At 43.3% G+C, this 17,807-nt stretch overlaps 1 protein-coding gene across 1 annotated transcript; it reads right to left on the bottom strand.

The window, feature by feature from the left end:
- Positions 1–449: 449 nt before the first annotated feature.
- AREL1 (apoptosis resistant E3 ubiquitin protein ligase 1) lies at positions 450–15,914 on the bottom strand. The gene is made up of 19 exons (XM_010017099.1): positions 15,654–15,914; positions 14,447–14,506; positions 13,544–13,770; positions 11,627–11,864; positions 10,508–10,677; positions 10,249–10,429; positions 9,275–9,522; positions 7,494–7,571; positions 6,859–7,000; positions 6,340–6,461; positions 4,543–4,618; positions 4,067–4,176; positions 3,349–3,528; positions 3,082–3,207; positions 2,798–2,927; positions 2,653–2,711; positions 2,386–2,475; positions 1,231–1,406; positions 450–1,049 (listed from the first exon to the last, which is right to left on the bottom strand). The coding sequence occupies exons 1-19, from the start codon at positions 15,742–15,744 to the stop codon at positions 947–949; spliced, it is 2,607 nt and encodes an 868-aa protein (XP_010015401.1). The 5' UTR covers positions 15,745–15,914; the 3' UTR covers positions 450–946.
- Positions 15,915–17,807: the final 1,893 nt, after the last annotated feature.

Genomic DNA, 17,807 nt, shown 5'->3' with positions numbered 1-17,807 from the left:
TACGTACCCTGAAGGTGAATGTGGGATAGGCATTGGTGCTCAGCATTGAGGGATCATGCTCATGCCCATACTCTCTCTCCTGAGGAAGGGAAAAGGCGGCAAGGGCATGGGACAGCTTCCTGTGCAACATCAACTGTCAGAAACATTCAATGGAGGAGAAACTCCTCATCCAGTTCATTTGCAGAGGCTCATTACCAGCCACTGCTGGAGAAGGATGCTTCTGCTGCTAGACCCTGGTGGAGGTAGTACAGGATCACTGTCAGGGCCAGCACTTGTGCTCCAATGAGATTGTTCTCCCCTTTGGGTTACTCCCTCCAATGGATACTGCCCCCTATTCTATGTGGCACAGGCAACAGCAGCATCCAGAGCAAGGAGAAGAACCAGAAATCCTTCTGTGTCAGGTGCTGAAAGGATGGACAACCCTATACTCTTCACAAGTCAGAGTTAGATGAGCTATTGGGGAGCATCACTGGGGGAGTTGAGCCAAGACATGGAAAGTTACTAAGGCTTCCTGTGAGCCAGATTTCCAGCAGAGCTCCATTCTGGTCTTTCCTCTTCCTCCCAGAGAGCTACAATAAAGGCAGCTCAGCAGATATCCTGCGCCTCACTGTAACTTCTGCTTATGAACGTCATCTTTTCAGAGAGTGGTGGGTTTACATGGTGCATGGAAATAAAGTGAAATACCTCCTTGATGAATGCACCATAGTCAATTGCTGTTTCACATTGAACCAAAGGGAGAATGAGGGAAAGGGAAAAGATGAGCTCTTGATGACATATTTGGGATATGGAAAGGCCACGTGACATCTTCTGAATGATGAATTCCTTTACATGGAGTCTTTCCTCTGCCTCTGTTGCCCATGTGAAAGGATGGAGAACAAGCAGAGGATTGAACCTGGGTCTTGCCATGAAGAGCCGGGAGGTTAAGTGGCCTCCTGAAAAGGGGAAACTACAGCATGCCAAAGCCTTCACAACCCTCACTGATAGCTAGCTGCAGCATCTTGTGCACTTCTTCATAGGAGTCATAAGTAGGGAGGCACAGCTGGTTAAAACTGGAAAACAGAAGAAAAATTCCATTCAGACTGAGAGGGGACCATCCCCATCAGCTGCTTTTAGAGGAGTTGACATAAGCATCATACACATTACATGCTACACACTGCTGGCCCACCACAACTAGCTGGTGTCATTCCCAAAAGCACAATGTGGAAAGTCCTGCCACCCCAGGATACTTGCCAGGTGTGGGCTGTTGGCAAAGTACTGTGAGTTGGAGCTGCAATGATCTGGAAAGATGGACAGAGTGCAGCAAATCCTCCTGGAGGCAGCTGGGAAGAACCAGTTGTGAACTGCAAGAGCCTGGCCAGCTCTTCCTGTGTGAAACTGGAGACCACAGTCCAAAACCACCTCATGACCTGTTAGGAAACAGGAAAGGTAAAGCCAGGTCAGCCAAGTGACTCAAATAAGCATCTAAGCAAGATGCAAGATGATCAGTCACTTGCCCTTGTAAGCAAGTCCTCTGCTCATAGTCAAATTTTTTTTTGTTTTACCAGGGTGACATATAAAGGCAAGTATTAGAATTTTTTCTTACCAGTTAAGAAATGTCCCACGCTACTACCTCCCACCAGTCCTTTCCCTTAAAGCAGAAAGACTTCTGTTCTCCCCACAGAGATTTTATTTTTAGAAGTTCCTGCATAAGGATATGAGGTAAGTTTACAGTGCAGAAGCTCATTAGCTGCTTGTACTAGGGTAATCTTTTGCTTTTTGACATCCCCTGGTACTTTCGTAGGAAGGTGGAACTATCCCAGTGTTTACAGCTAGAAGCTTTCCCTCCCAATCTCTCTTCATCTTGGGTGTTTTGGCAGCTTCCATTATTTTTTTAAATGAAGCTGCTAACATTCCCATACTCCTGCCCTTGGGAAAGGCAGGGAGGGATAAGAACAATTACAAGGTACGAATTTAGACTACAACATTTACCACAGCACTGAATCCCAGACACTCCCCATAGGCTGCAATCATGATCTTCAAGAATCCTTTAGAGATAAGTATCTCACCATGAACATCTTCAGCAGCAATAATTCCACTGATTCCTCCTGATTCCCTGGCTGAACTGTTCTTAATTAGAGCTTTGTTGGATTTTCTTAAAAAGACCACTGCTGCTGATTTTTACCTCCTGGTAACTAACTAAGCATCATCTCTAGTCAGCCAAGCTGAAGGATGTCTCTAGGGGGAAACATTATGAAATAATGTGTGCAGTCCTACTCCTCAGTTTTCCAGTTCATCCTCTAGAAGTCTGATTTCCAACCAAGAAATCTGTTCCCAGTTTAACTTGTCCTCTGCTGTAGCTTGGATAACTGGTTTCAGCAAGCAGGAGGGAGAAACCCTGTCAGTTACCTTCTCACGGAAGTGCCAAGATCCTCCTACCACCACAGCATGTGCCTTGAAGTCACAGACACTGATATCTCCAGTACCACACATAAGCAACTGAAAGGCAAGAGACTGCTGTCAAAGTCAGGAGCCCAGGAAACAAATGGCAAATTTGTACAGTAAAGCTGCTGTGCAAATTACAAATGTTTAAAAGGCTTTATTCCTGATCCAGAAAGTGCTTCATTTGTCAGAGAAGAGGGGAAGGGTATTGATGCTTAGGGAGCCAGTAATTACCTCAAGCTCATTCTCATCAAAAATAGCCAGGAGGTTCTCAGGAACTAACTCATTAAGACCTGGAAGAGAAGAGGAGAGAAGAGCAGCAGGTGCTACACCCTGGGACATAAAGGCAGAACGAGATGGGGAGTGGATATGATGTTACCTTTCAGGAAGTGATCCACCTCCTCTCTAACCTGGTTGGCCAGCCGGTACTGTGCAAGCAGATTTAAATACAAGATTTTGTTTTCATTGGTCACTGGTACTTGAGCCCCTCCTGTCACCAGTTCCACCACCTGAAAACAGGAGAAGACTTGGTGTGAGTGTGAACAGCAGCATTCCCCAAACCTGAACTCCCAACCAAGCAAGGAGCTAGTGGCCAGAGTCTGCCTTCCTTGCTACAGGTAGAAGGGGTTAAATTGTCCTACCTCCAGGAACTGCCTCCCTCACCTTCTCCAGCTGTCCTGTTTTGCTATACTTCTCTTCAGCAAAGACCAGATCCATTTCACTCACATCATTGTTCAGTATGAAACAAACTTTGGATTTATAGAATTCTGGGTCATCCGTTTCAAAATACTGTGTGAAAGAAAATGGAAAAAACATGGAGGGGAGAAAAAAACCCCAACAACAAAACATACATTGTTAACCAGGACTCTGGATCTGCTTCTACTACACCAGTGTTGAACCTCTCCCCAGACCAAGGCTGAGAGGTTTTACCTTGTAATGCATACGAAGTCCTATGATCTGAGCCAGGAAGGATCGGGTGAAGCGAGCTCGAACCAGTTGCTTGTAAGCACCTCCCAGAGATGATTCATAAAGACACTTTCCTACTAGGCGGCCTGCAAATTCATACACTTTGAGACGTAAATATGTGGGACGGCCTGGGTTTGGATGTACCTGGGGAGAAGCAGCAAAATGAAACATCCAAGTACCAGACAAAACTAGCACAAATAGCAAGTATGGGACCAGTTCGAGTCACTGCGACTCTCAGAAACTGCCCCAGGAGCTTTAGTGTAGTATCCTCAAAGCCAAGCTTTGAGGATACTACACTAGAAATAAAATGCCTGAGCCTACTTAGGAAGAATTAAATAAATAAATGTTTCACACACACAGGCTAGAAGCTGTATGAAAGCATAAATGGATTCTGAAATATTCAGAGGCAACAAAACCTCTAGACACCCTGATGCCACCTCCTCTCACCCAGAAATACAGCCTTCCCTCTGGCCACCCTCTGCTGTTCATCCAGCCAGTTCTTTAATACTTCGGTGACTTAACGTCATGAAGCAAAGCTCTGAGAAAGGCACTGGAAGTGACTGTGCAGGCAAGCTAACGAATGGGTAATGTTGCACACCACTTGATAGCTGCAGCATTATGTAACCATCAGCATGTCAATGCACATGTTTCTGTGCATTCCGCATAGGAACTGCAGACTCACCAAGGCCTGGTTGTTATCACTGAAGCGGGTAAAGAGTTGATTGGTGGTATCAAATAATGCCTTGCAGATGAGTTCAAACCACTCTCTGCGTGGACCTCCCCAGTCCAGAGCTACGAGACAAAACAAGCTTGGTCATCCATGGGTCATCAATTCAAGAGTTTCATGCATGCTGCTGAGTGTTACCTAACATGAGCGCTTATCACAGTGAACAGCTCCACAGCAAAAAAGCAGTAGAAAGAGACTCCAGACCTCTAGGTTTTGCTCCCAAATCTAGTCCTAATATTTTTTATTTGGGCCTTAGGTCCTTACGTAAAGTAGGGATAGAAAAGCACCAACAGGACAATTCACTAACATCTGTGAGAAAGTGAAAGGGCTGGAAAGCCTCAAAGGGTAGACATACTACAATAAAACAGCATTTCAGGCTAACACTACTCCACCACCGCTTCCTCCTCAAACGTATTCACAGGATAACTCACCTTCTTCATCCTGAAAAATCACCTCAAAGTTTTTGCTCCAGTCAGAAACAGAAAAATTTCGTGTTGCTTTAAAAGACTGAAAAAGATACAATAGCATCAGCCATTACTGCTTAAAACCCCACAACCAATATGCAATCCTGCACATGTGGATGGGCAATTTAAGCCACACAAGCCCAAGAAACAGTCTAGTACTCTAAAGTATAAAAATGAGAATTAGGAATTCTTAAGGTCTAATTCTTATCTGTCCAAAGCTACAGAAGCCAATTGCTCATGTTCTATTATGAGACGCATTATCCACACAAACACAGCTCATCTTAAAACCAGTGTGAGGTCTGAGCACAGCACAGATGTATCCGTCTCAATGCTGCAGTACAGTATTGTTTAAAGTATTAAAATGCCTGTGGGAAGGAGCAATTTCTGTAAAGCACTCATAGCCCACGAGTTAGAGTTAAAAAAGAAACATTTCAGAAAGCACTGGAAAATAACTTGAAGGGTTCATTGCGTTCATACTTAAAGTCACGATGCAAAAAAGTAACAAAATATTTCAAGTGTCTACAACTTCATGTGTCCTGATTCTGGATTCCAGTTAAATAAAGTTTAAAAAGCTACACGGGTAGCTTTGGCTTAGCTTATCTTCAAATAGGTTAGAGCATCTCTCAAGCCACACCTCTGGGCTAAACACATTGGTCAGATTCATTTGTGCCAGTCAACCTCAGACACTACATCTTACATCTATTATTACTATGGCACTTAATTTACTTTGTCTTATGAGGCTATAACATCAGTGCTCATCACAGTTCAGAAATTTCCAAAATAGTGGGAGAAACAGAAATACTGTTTATGAGTGAAGTAATTTTGTAACAAGCTATTAACTGAAACATAATCTCATAAACACTGCAAACTCATACATGCAGAAAATGCTTCAAAAAACCACAGATTTACTGAGTGTAAATCAAGGGAAATCACTTCTGCTTTCCCCAGAAATGTTCTTTTCCATCTTTATAACATTACTGTTATTAGACACATGTGGAAACAATATACCAGGATAAATGCCTGCCCTGTGTAGACAGTATTTAGACTGCCATTTAAGAACTGTATTATATGAATGTCTCTTTCTTAAGTTTGATTTTGAAAACACATCAGCTCAGGTCAGCATTGATGAAGACTTAGCTCAAAGACTTCACAGAATATTTTTTAATCACACTGAACCACTGCTAGAAGCCTGTCAATGCAAGATTTCATGCATGCAGCTCAGTAACACCTGGTTTGACAGCTTATCTCACGGAATGGCTCTGTACCAGAAAAACAGCAGTTAAAGACTCAGAAGCTTTAGGTTCTGCTCCTAAATCTAGTCCAGGTAGACAGTGTCTCTCTGGGATGCAGGTTCCAATATAAAGTGGAGACAGAACAGCACCAGCAGATTTCCTGCTTTTACAGGCTGTGCATGAATTTACCTTAGACATCTCTCAGGTCTTGATTTACCCTGCACCCTTAAAAAATTATCAGAGCTGACGTTTCCTAATTACTTAAGAAATTGATCTGATCTTACTGGCTGCAGAGAAGGAACACAGCATCCCACGCAAGAACAAACCTGAACACAGAGGAGCTACCTGGAGATTTTTCTTTTTCCTTTTTCCCCATCTCAAGCTGTCTACTGGCATCCACCTTGAAACTGAAGGACTAATCATTTCTACGCGGTTGTCCTAGCACATGCCAGCTCGAGTTTCTTTAGGCACTGAGCAGAAGAAAAAGGATGGAGGAAGCACTGAGCTTAAGCAGAGTGACTGATTCACTCACCGACTCCAGCAGACAGTGACGGCTGACCTTCAGCGTGACCTTTGAGTGAGGTCTTTTCATATGCACCTGACGTAGCTCTCGCTGAAAGAAGTTCACTTTGTCCTGGAAGGTCTCCGAGCCTCCTGAGAATATTGACAATTTGGGTCAGGCCTAAGCTGTCAACACCGTCTAAAAGGCATTCCTAAGACTAATGGCACAGGTCATGTTTACAGCCCAAGATTGAGTTTATTACAATAAGATTTGGAGACAGAACTCTAAAGGCAGTTTGCAGTAGTCGTGCTGATTTCAGGTACTCACAGGTGCGCTTTCAAAGAACCTGACAGAAAAGCCAAACTGAAAAGGAACAGCTGGCATGATGAAATAAATTCACTGGAAGCACCAACAGGAACAGAACATGAGACTCCAGGAATCAGAATTCTCATCAAGAGGTCATTCAGTGCTGGCATTTCTTCCTGGGGAAACTCAACAGACCCAAGTGCTAGCTTCCTGGCAACTGTACCCACCTCACCGCCCCTTTACCTATGTTTTTATGCAGAGAGCGAATAAAAGTGGCTGCCAAGATGTTCCTCTCCTTGCAGCTGAGCTCCACAGGGGGTTGGATCCCATCATCCACCACCAGTGTCAGTAATTTGTGCACAGGGTCAGGGCCAAGGTATGAAAACTAGCAGCAAAAAGATGCAAGAAAGGGTAAACCCATCATGCAGAAGGTATAGTATGTTCAATAGACAGGGCAACACCACCTGCATTCCAAGACTTTCTCTGCTCACCCATGCAGATGCAGTTAACAGGAACACTATTTCAATCATTCAGACTCCACTTAGGAGATTGCGTCAAACTTCACACCCTAACCTAGGGGATTCAGTGGACACGATCACAGCATTTTTGCAAGGTTACAAGGAAAATAAGATAAATGCAAAAGGAATCAAGATTTTTGCCTAGCAAAGGCAGGAGGGAGCGATAAAACTGGCTCCTATTCATAAGTATCAAAATTTATGCACTTAGAGGGAATTCCAGAGTTGAATTTTACACAACAAAATATTGCTCTGTGTGGGTGGAAGCCCTTCTCTCCAAAAGGAAAAATCAGACTGTCATTCATAAGGACCACAAACTAATAACATGGAGGTGCAATGACAGCTACATGGGAAGAGGCTCACCTTTGTGCCAGGACATACTCTAAAGGTGAAAAGGCGCCATGGAATGATCTTCAGGTAAAATTCTTTCACTGATAATTGCTGAGTAACCACAAAGAAAAGAAATGTTAAAAGTGACGCATCTGTTAAGGGTTGCCCCTGAAACACATGAGGCACAGGACAGATCCATAAAGCCAGAACTCCCTGAGCCCCAGGGACAGGTTTCTGCAACGTTTGGTGACACCTTCTTCTGGCTCAATACATAAACACCTTTACAACTGTACAGAACTGTAAGGAACTTACCTGTAAGACTTTACATTTATTACGCATGTGGGATCCCTGCATGACACAGATTTTACAATAGTAAGCCATCGTGTTCAGTAGAACATCACCAGCCTAACTGGAAGGTAATGTTAAGTACACTTGAGAGGCTGAATTCAGGACAAGATTGTAATGCACTGGCAAAAACATTTTGGAAAAAGTCACACTAACAGAACTATTGCTACTACTTCCTAATTTTCACAACCATTTCAGCTTTTAAAAAGCAGTTGCTAAATCCATGAGATCTGAAGAAATTTCTTCTCAGTGTACTTCTGCGAGAACAAATAACTAACAACTGTGGCCCTGTCACCTTCTGGCGAGCAAGCCAAGATGAAATTTTAGCATCTTTCATTAGACGGAACACAAAACCATTTCCTGCACAAGCCTGTTCTAGCTGCAATGACTGGAAAAAATGACAGCATTTCTCCAGAAACAAAGCAAGTATGAACATCAACCCCTTGAAGAAATAACAACATAGTAACAGTTATCTACTGTACAGAGAGATGCTCTAGGTATATATTAGAAATATCCAGGGATACAACTACACAAGCACCAGAATCACATTAACAATTTCGGCACCTAAAGGGAACCTGCTACAGTACCCACTTCTGGTGATCTCCTTCGCTACGCAGTGCAATAGAAAAGAGTATAGAAGTCCGGAGCGACATCCCTATGTTCAAAGGATGCTGAGCTCATGAGGACCCAGCACTCATTCCCAAAGTTAGTTTTTAGAGCTGCATGCAGCAGAGATTTAGAAGTCTTTAGCAACACTCTCCATCCTGTAACTGTTTCACAGCCCTCTTTCTCTCTTTAGAAAGCAGTTCCTGGATTAGTCTTTTTCTTTGATATTTATCACTGCATTTTCAGAACACATTCAGATCGATAGATTAACAAAGTGAATTTAAAGTTATTCATAGATTTAGTGGAATTTACTTTCTGGTTTCCCTGAATGCTCATAAGCAATAATAAGGGGCAATAGTTTCTGTCAACATATTCTCACTATGAGAAAATCCTCAGTTTCTCTTGACTTGCTTGAATCCTGCTTCTCTGCTTATACGTTTACCCTTTGTCCTCGGACCATATTTTTTTCCTTTCATTTTCCCTGAAACAGTCATGAAACAGGACAAAGACATAAAATCTGAGAATCTCTAAGTTCCAATCTACAGATATCAAAAACTGAGAAAGGGAATGACAGGTCTGACCTGACCAGAGCAAAGGAGGTATCTATTGAACAATCAGTGACACAATTCCCAGTAGGCTTCAGATCAGACCTAGAAAAACACACGGAGCCCTAAAAGGTCAAAGAACAGTTTAACATCATTTACAGTCACGAGCTCCATGTTTGCTGTCTAGCCTTAGGCAAACCTTTTTTAACCAAATCTGAGGCACCTAAATCTGGAGCTAAGATATAGGGCACGAAGAAGCTCTACAGTAACAGTATACTTTAAACATGCACTCAAGAGTGGCAACTTTGTGATCTCTACCTTAGGTGACACATAGCAGTACACTTTTTTAGGTTTCTTCACTTTCTCAGGTGTTTGGCTGTCAGCGGGAGAATCTTCATCTTCATCCTCAGTCGCAGTAGAAGGACGGCGCTGGGAGGAACTCAGGTGCATTGGCGGAAGTTGCCACTGAGTGTTGGTATAACTAGGAGCATCATAAAGGTAGGCTTCAAAGTAAATACTGACACCTGAGGTGGACACATTCCGTTCTACAATGTTCTTTTCATTCTCTGAGGGAAACAGATATAAAAGAGTTACAAAAAATCTTAATGGAGACCAAAATCAAAAAGTGAAGAATCCACAGACCACCACTAAATTAATTTCAAAGAAAAGGCAAAACATCCATAGGAAAACATGGTTAAGTGAAAATCTGATTTAGAACAACCCAGGAGCGGGATGAATACATTTACATCTGCAGTTTATGTCCTGACTTCAGACAGTAACTGGTTGAAGAAAAAAGGAAAAACGCATACAGAACCCCTCTCTCAGAGCACCAGCCTGAAGGCATAGCCACTTGACAGCCACATTGCAGACTGGCTCACTCCTGAAGAAACCAGGAATTATAAAATTGTAAAAAAAAAGTGCATAAGTTACATGTTCTTCGTCCACATGGCTTAACATACAATACATGACTGCCTCACTTTTGGCATGGCTCAGATGTCAAGTACTAGCAAGGAATAAATATTGCCTAATTTTTGACGTAAACCTCCCAAGATAAGGGAAAACACACACATGCTTTTATCTGCTGATGGGACAGAGAGTATCAGCCTTTAGAGAGCTCCCTTGTCAGCAGCAAATTCATTTACCTTAACATTTTTATACAAATAGGTACTCCTTGAGCAATTAAGCAAGGATAGCCTGCAGAGAAGCCACATTTAGCTCTGCTACATGAATGCAGCAAAAGCATCTCGTAAGAGGAGATGTAGAGAATGAATACTGAGGAGCTCTTGACTCACCACTTAGAACAATGATGTCAAAATCACCATTACTTATGGGCTGGTTCTGGTAGGAGATGCAGGCATGGAAACACCCCCTACAGTGCAAGGTGAGACGGAAGAACACTTCACAAGTCTGCCGATTGGACACCACTGACTTCTCAAACACAACATCAGAGCTCTCATCTTCTTGAGGACCCAGCTAAACAGGAAACAAATTAACAAAGGGGTCTCTCTAGCTCACTTGAAGCCAAGTAGCAAGGGATGAGGTTGTACCCACCTCATGGATGGAAAGGCTGTAGTTGTGCTCATCTACCAAGGACACAGAATTGCTGGTGGGATTGTCATACTCATCTCTGGGAGCTATATGCAGAGTGTGCTGCTGCCCACAGGTCAGGACCAGAGTGGAGAAATGGCAGACAATTTTGGTTTTGGAGGGAACCACCATCCCTGAAGCAGACAACAACAGTTTAGAGACAAATTCCAAGGTGAAACTACAAAGAGCAAAGGTAAAGCAACTAGGGGTACAATACCCTTGAAAACTGATCAAATCTAAACACATTCTATGCCACTCATTTGAAATAGAAAGTATCTGAGCACTGAAATACATGGTGTGGTGCACAGGGTTTGCCTTGAGTTCGAAACGTAATAGTGATAAAGCAAACCCAGTTACTAGCCCTCTAAAGAGGGTTTTTTCCACCGTTCTAACTTTCAGCTCAAGAACTTGCTTCTCACTGCATATACAAAACAAGCCAGCTGACACCCCAGGAAACCTGCAAATTCAGCCTACCAGACAAACTAGCCTGTAGAGCTCCTGAGTGAAACCTGAGCTGCTTCTTTCTGAAGGGGCATCTTAGCAAGCTTTGCATCTATTCACAATTCAATGGAATGGAGGTGCTTTCAGTGAAAATGTACATCAAATATAAAATATGCCAACTGTGTAAGGAAATGTTTTCAAAGAAGCATATAATCAAAGGTACCAACTGCTCCAGGAGCTTAAAGGAATAGAGTAAGGTATTCAAAACAGGAGGAGTCAAATCATGATAGCATTTCCAATTCAGATACAAGTAACTCAATACTTTCACAAAAGGCATTCTCTGAATACTAGATGGACTATGAAAGAGTTACTACAAAACAGAGAACATGACAAGTGGTTAGGGAGTTTAAGCAGCACTAATGACTTATTCAGTAAGGCATTTACTATTTTGCCATGTGCTGGCAGTCGCAAGTATGTTTTAGTCATGGGTCTATTGCTGGGATCTACACATGGCAAGAGGAAAATGACGATGGGTAACCCTTTCCCTGTCACATACCTATTTTAGCTGGAAACACATTTACCTAACTGCCTCCAATACCTCCAAATCTACTTTGAATCATTAGAGGGCCACTTCAACCTTACCTGGCTGGAACACCTTGTAGTAGGGGCTGTAGGCCACATTCAAGCCACCAAGTTTTACAGTGATCTCATATCTCCCAGCCCTGCGCACAGTGAAGGCCACTTTCACCACATTGGAATTAGGCTCCTGAAGAACTTCCTGGGTTACAGGAATATCAATTGCTAGCTCCACATGGCAGATGTGAACTCGCAGCCCCACAGGCCGGTGAGCAGGGAAGGGTTGCCCATTTTTATAGAATAACTGCGTGGGAAATGGAGAAGTCCATGTCAGCAAAAGTATGCAGTGCACAGAGCAAGAGAAAGCAATTTGCCTTGGGGAAACAAGGGCAAGAACCCCAGCCCAGAAAACAAAGGGAAAAAAACCCCCAAAACAGCCAGCTCTGTCAGACAAGCTGTGTTCTCTGAAGCGAACAGGGCACGAACAGGGCACAAGCGGGCATTGGACAGTCTCATTCTCTTTTGTGCTGGGGTTCAAACGAGCGCTCTGAAAAGAACATGCCTCTAGGCATTTCTTCTCTACACTGTTAGTGCAACATCAGAGCAGAAACCAACAGTCTGCTACTGAAAAGAAAAAAGCAAAGCCACATCCTTTCAGAGAAACAAGCAAATCTTGTCCATTTCAGCTCTGGAAAAGCTCTCACCAGTTTGTTAAAGGAAAACATCTGGAGAAGATGATGACCTATGGAGCTGACCCAGTCTGTACTGATAAGAAGCATCATCATGAAAACAATGTGTTAGATAAAATCACAGGCAGCTCAATCACCGAAATGATCTGCCAGAGGACTTCAGAAGGTAACATACCTAGAGCAGTATGTCCTTAGAAGGAAAGAATTACACCTTAGAAGGAAAGAATTGAACCTATGTGTATGGCTCTTCAAGAGCCATCAGCTTGTGAGCCAGATCTCCTCCCTGACATCAGCAATCAGTTTGCAGTCAGCAGAAGGGTACTATTATTGCCAGTTTCTAAGTAAGTGAGGGTGTGGGGCCTGAAGTAGCACGTATCTTGACTGTCAGAGAGAGAAACCAGTCTGTGCAACAGCTACTGTTGATGAATAAAGCGCTAAGCTAGTGGGAGACAAGCATGAAGTATAAGGGCATGTTGCTGGAGCTGCCATGGGTAGGAGTCAGTAAGGTGTAGAGAATAAATTTAAACAGCAGGAACAGAACATGTCCCTTTCCCCTCAGCTCTTTTTCAGTGCCTGCCCTGGAGTTAGAACTCCTCACTCACCCTTAAACAGAAAGATTTTCCTCACCCTCCAGAGAGGGATGGCTTTGGCAACCTAGTTGGAACCTTTCTCCAATTTTTGACACCCTTCTAGATGGGGTAGAAAGGTGGACACATGAGCCCAGTAAGATGTGCTCAAACTTCCTCCACGTAGCTCCAAACTCTCAGTGTTCAGGCCCCTCACCCATCCTATGCATATTTGTCCCATTCCCCTAGACTTGGCTTTTTGGGATTGGAGGGAAACAAAAATTCCTGGCAGGCTTTTCCAGGTCGGACAGAATAACACTCAATTTTGGAGGAACACGGAGCAGCCATGAAGCTTTACAGTTCTTGGGTTGGTAAAATGCCCATTCCCACGCTTCCAACTTCAGATGCACAACCAAAAGATTGCACCAAGTCTGCTGAAGACAAGGCTCAGCCCACTCACTTCCCAGCAAAGGAAGCAGTACATAGGACAGGCCTGGTCTCCTGTGACTCTTCAGAAGATTCTCAAGAGAGGGAGATAAGATTTTAAGGAGTGCAGAACTCACATACGCACTTACAGAGTTCCAGTTATAGGGAGCAGAAGACAGATAGCTTTCCTACTCCTAAGTTACATCCAGCTTGGGCCCAACAAAAACATTTGAAGACCCATCCCTAATTCAGACCTCTGTTCCTGTCCCCAAAGCTGCATGGAAACAGAAATATTCCCTTACATGCACTCGGAAGGCCATGCTATGGCCCACCTCGTAGGGGTCCTTCCAATCCCAGGAGATTTTGCAGGACCGGGGATCCAGATAGTTGCCTCGCACGTAGTCATAAATAGTTCGCTCCCCTCGGCGTTCCCGGTCCTCATGCTGAAGGAAGCTGACTATACGTGCGGCAAGCTCAAAGAGGAACTTAATGGTGAAGAAGAAAGCTACCACAAATACCGTGATCCCACCTGCAGCAAGGAAAGAACAGAGGGCGGTTGCAGCAGCATGGCTGAATCAGGCACCCAAATCCCTTCTGCATCAGCCCAACATACCTTTTATTAATGAAATTTTACTCAACTGCAAATTAGGTGTTTAAAGCGGAAGCTATTACACGAACATTTATGGTTTGTGTTATGTTACAAGTAAGGTTAGAATAGCAAATCCCTTAAAACGCTGCAAATTACTGCAAACAGAGGATATAGGTAAAGGTCATACAATCTCAGGTATGGCTAGCAGACATCTCAACAGAAGCAAGGAATTCTCTCCTTCGGTTATCTAGTTTGGAAACTAGTTGCAATTTAGAACTAGAGGTTCCTTCAAGGGAAACAGTCATATAACCACACAACAACCCCTGCACATCACATTAAGGCTGGATTAAGAAGCACCATGGAGGCAACAATCCTGCACTAGTTCTCTGAAGAAAAAAGTAAGGGGATGGCTTAGGAATGACATCAATGGAAGGACTTTAGGAACAAGAACGGTGTAGAGGCAAATCTGCCAGGTGGAGGGCAGAGTGCAGGGTGACAGTAGCTTCATGTTTGTTATGTAGACTCTGAACTAACATGAAAGCAGAGGCTTTCAAGAAACCGTTCTAATGCCTATGGAGAAGTTAACAAATACAGTGGCAGCCTTTCCTTCACTTACCAATAATGTAAAACATCAGGTCCCTTCGGTGAGACACACAGCCGAGGATCACAGCTGCATCTAGAACACAAAATAGGCCAAGTCCAGTCCAGTGACTCTTCCTCACACACACTGGCCTAAATTTAATTTATGATTCCTCAAACAAATACCTATTGACATCTATATTCCTCTCCAAGGACATCCCTAAAGCATTATTCCATAAGACTATGAAATACGCAAACAGCACAGCATGCTACAAGGAACAGTTCTTTCTCCATCACTGATTCCCACTCAGATTCAGGGATCTAACAGAAGGACAACATATTATCCTCAGCAAACAGTGAGACAGGCTCTGGGTACTGCAAGGAGCTACTTTTTGCAGAATTACCAACTTGGACAGCAGTGGCCGAAAGCCACTCATCCAAAATCTAACACCTACTTGTTTCTGCAAGCCACAGTTAACTTCTAGTCTGCATGAAAGCACATCACAGAGCCACCACCAAAATGGACAGAAGCTGACCCTCAACCAGCAACCTTAGAATAAGAAGCTATGGAATAAAAGGATTGCAGACAAAACCATCCCCATTTGTTCAGAACAAACTAAAACCTTCTAAGGCAGAATCCATTTTTTGCTCTGTAACTCTACGACAGAAAGTATGAATGCAACTGAAAATCAGTCCATCTGTATTCTCCTACTCACTTCCGCAAAGTGGAGCCTCACCACTGAAACTCACTGATCAACACGCAAGCTAAAACCTTGGTTTTGTACACTATTAATGTTGCAGCAATTTTTAGAGACACCAATCTAGAATCAAGTTCTCATTGAGAAGACTGATAAACAAACATGTAGTAAACAGACCACACCCAGGACAACAACATGCTGTTTGGTTGATAAGACATAGATGGAATAAGAGCAGCAGCAAGGAACGTGCGTGACCATTAGACAACTTGGCATACACTAATGCATCCAATATAGCTCCCCATGTCACCATTCAGTTAGTGAGAAGCTACATTGTGCATTCAAGCTGCTTTTTCTTTTTTTTTAAACAAACACAAAAGGGGAGTTATTCGTCAGTCACCTCAACAGCAGCAGCAATGGATATCAGCATGCAAAAAGCTTAAATGAGGTATTTCCCCCCAGCAATAGCCATGACTTTCCAGCCCAGCAAATCCCCTTTGCTGGCCTCCATAGATATTCCATCCCTCCAACCAAAGAGCAATCACGTACCTTTACACAAGTACCCATGTTCTAAAAGCCAAAAGCGGGGGACCCATTCTTCAGCATCTTTTCTCCTTGTGCCCAGCACTGGGGCAAACATCAGCAAGAAATGGCCATAGGGAAGATTGTCATAGAAAGAGAAACTCCTGGAACTTGCATCACAGAATCACCACTGAAAGTTGAGGGCCTGAGCACAGCAATTTCTTCCTCTTTGTGCAAAAGCGTTGTCCTGCAATGCTGCTCCCTGTAGCCTGTTGTTTGCGAGCTTCCCTTGAAAACAAAGAAAAAGAGAGAGAAAAGTTAGATAGCCCCATTGCTGTGGACAAATCCAGCAAGTAGAAATATGTGAGAGATGTAAGATGCAATATTATCACTAGATGTTGAATCAATAGGAAGGTGCTATAAAGGTATTACTGATGATGAGGTGTTAGGCTGCACCATATCCTCAACCTCCACCTGTCAACAATCTCATTTCTTTATGACACCCTGAAACCAGCAGGTTCAAGATAGAACAAAACACATCCTTGCTCCATAGGTTTCACTGGGCTATGGGGGTTTTTCCTTTTTTTTTTTTTCTTCCCTGATGTGGTTTTAGGTATTCAGGAAACCACTATCCTCACAAGGCATTTGAGTTTCAGGAGCACTGTCCACTCAATTACAGTTTACTGTCAGGATTGAGATAAAAATCATAAAAAACTAACAGGAAGGATTGATGCAGCCCACAAAACCCGGGACATATGCCAGAAGAAAAGCCAGAGAGCCTACACAGTCAATATCATTGAGAACACGGATTACATAAAGGAGCGAGAATGACATGAACAGACCCTGGCTCACCACAGCAGTTGTCTGTAAAGACAGTCACTTCTTATGGGGATGTCAGTGATGTACTCCTTCTGCTTGCCATACCCCTGCCTCAGCTGCCACTTCTTACTCCCCCCCTCATCTACCTTCCTCTTCACATATTTCTTACTTCCCTCCATCCCAATAATCATACAGATCTGTCTGCCTTTGCACACTTCCACTGAGCTTTCTAACACGTGAGAACCAATAGGTAAGTCTGTGCAGAGCCCTTTGATTGTGTTACAGGAGCAGCAAGAGTGAGAGTGTCTTTTCTTCCTCCACATCTCAAGGAAAATCCCACCCACTCAGCTATTTTCTTCATTCCTCTGCTTGAGTGAACAGCGTTGCAGTCCCCAGGGCATAAGTTTTCATGCTCCTCCTAGATGAAGCTTCAGGTTTCTAAACTCCTATCTATGTGGATCAAGAATCACAGACTTAGCAATTTCTTTAATATTTTAGTTCTTTCACAGTACATATCCAAGACATTCTACAAATGCCTAGTTGAAACTCTGCTCCAGCTTGGCCTGGCTGTGGAAGAGCTATGGCTCCTCTCCACACAGCTGAGGAATTTCACAGGAACTTATCAACTTTTGGGAATCCATAAGATCTCCCTCCAGCATCTCACAGAACCAGTCTCTTTGTGCCACCAAAAAAAACATCAACACAAAACTGGCCCTGTGTGTTCATCTACCTAAGCTATTTCTGCTTCAGTCCATAACTCATTCCCTTCTGTAAAGCATACCACAAGTCACCCAGCATCTCTCCTGAAAGCACAAAAAGAGAAAGGCCCATCATTTCAACTGCAAGGGTTTTTAAGTCAATTGAAGCCTGAGTCTCTTGATGTGAGTTGCAAAATTCCAGAGCTCACTGGACACAGTGAAGTAGTTACCTCCCTCAACTGGCATAGCAACTTGTCATTTTATTATCTCTACGTGAAGTGACAACAAGACATCAAGCCAGGTGGTCACCAGAGATGAAATGACTGTCTTACAATCAACTTTCTTCTAGCATACATGCTGCCAGCAACTTTAAGGATGCTCCTGCAGCTGCATACATGGGGGTAAAGAACCTAGCTGTGAGTAGCTGATATCCAAGTTATGTTGCCATTCACTTATCAGAATGCAGATCTAAATTAAAATAGCATCTGTGCTACGAGCTGCCAGCTAACCATCTGGGAAACTAATTCTGAACATTTGTAAGGTGCCGTTGTAGCTAGAATAGAAAAATAATGCTGAATTATCTGACAGGTCTTAGTGATCTTGATCCAAGGACAGAGCAAGCAATGGTCTCCTGCCACCTGCAGGGAAAACAGGGATTTGGAAA

Source organism: Nestor notabilis, unplaced genomic scaffold (assembly GCF_000696875.1).
Source record: "Nestor notabilis isolate BGI_N333 unplaced genomic scaffold, ASM69687v1 scaffold35826, whole genome shotgun sequence".
NCBI lineage: Eukaryota > Metazoa > Chordata > Aves > Psittaciformes > Psittacidae > Nestor > Nestor notabilis.
This window is presented reverse-complemented; position numbering and strand designations above follow the sequence as displayed.

Bases quoted from the DNA above. Each gene is read 5' to 3' on its own strand.
- AREL1 (XM_010017099.1), bottom strand. From the start codon at position 15,744: ATGTTTGCCCCAGTGCTGGGCACAAGGAGAAAAGATGCTGAAGAATGG. The intron at 7,572-9,274 runs GTAGAGATCACA...GTGGTTACTCAG, and splicing joins ACTGCTATGTGTCACCTAAG to CAATTATCAGTGAAAGAATT. The intron at 2,476-2,652 runs GTAATTACTGGC...CTTGCCTTTCAG, and splicing joins TTGATGAGAATGAGCTTGAG to TTGCTTATGTGTGGTACTGG.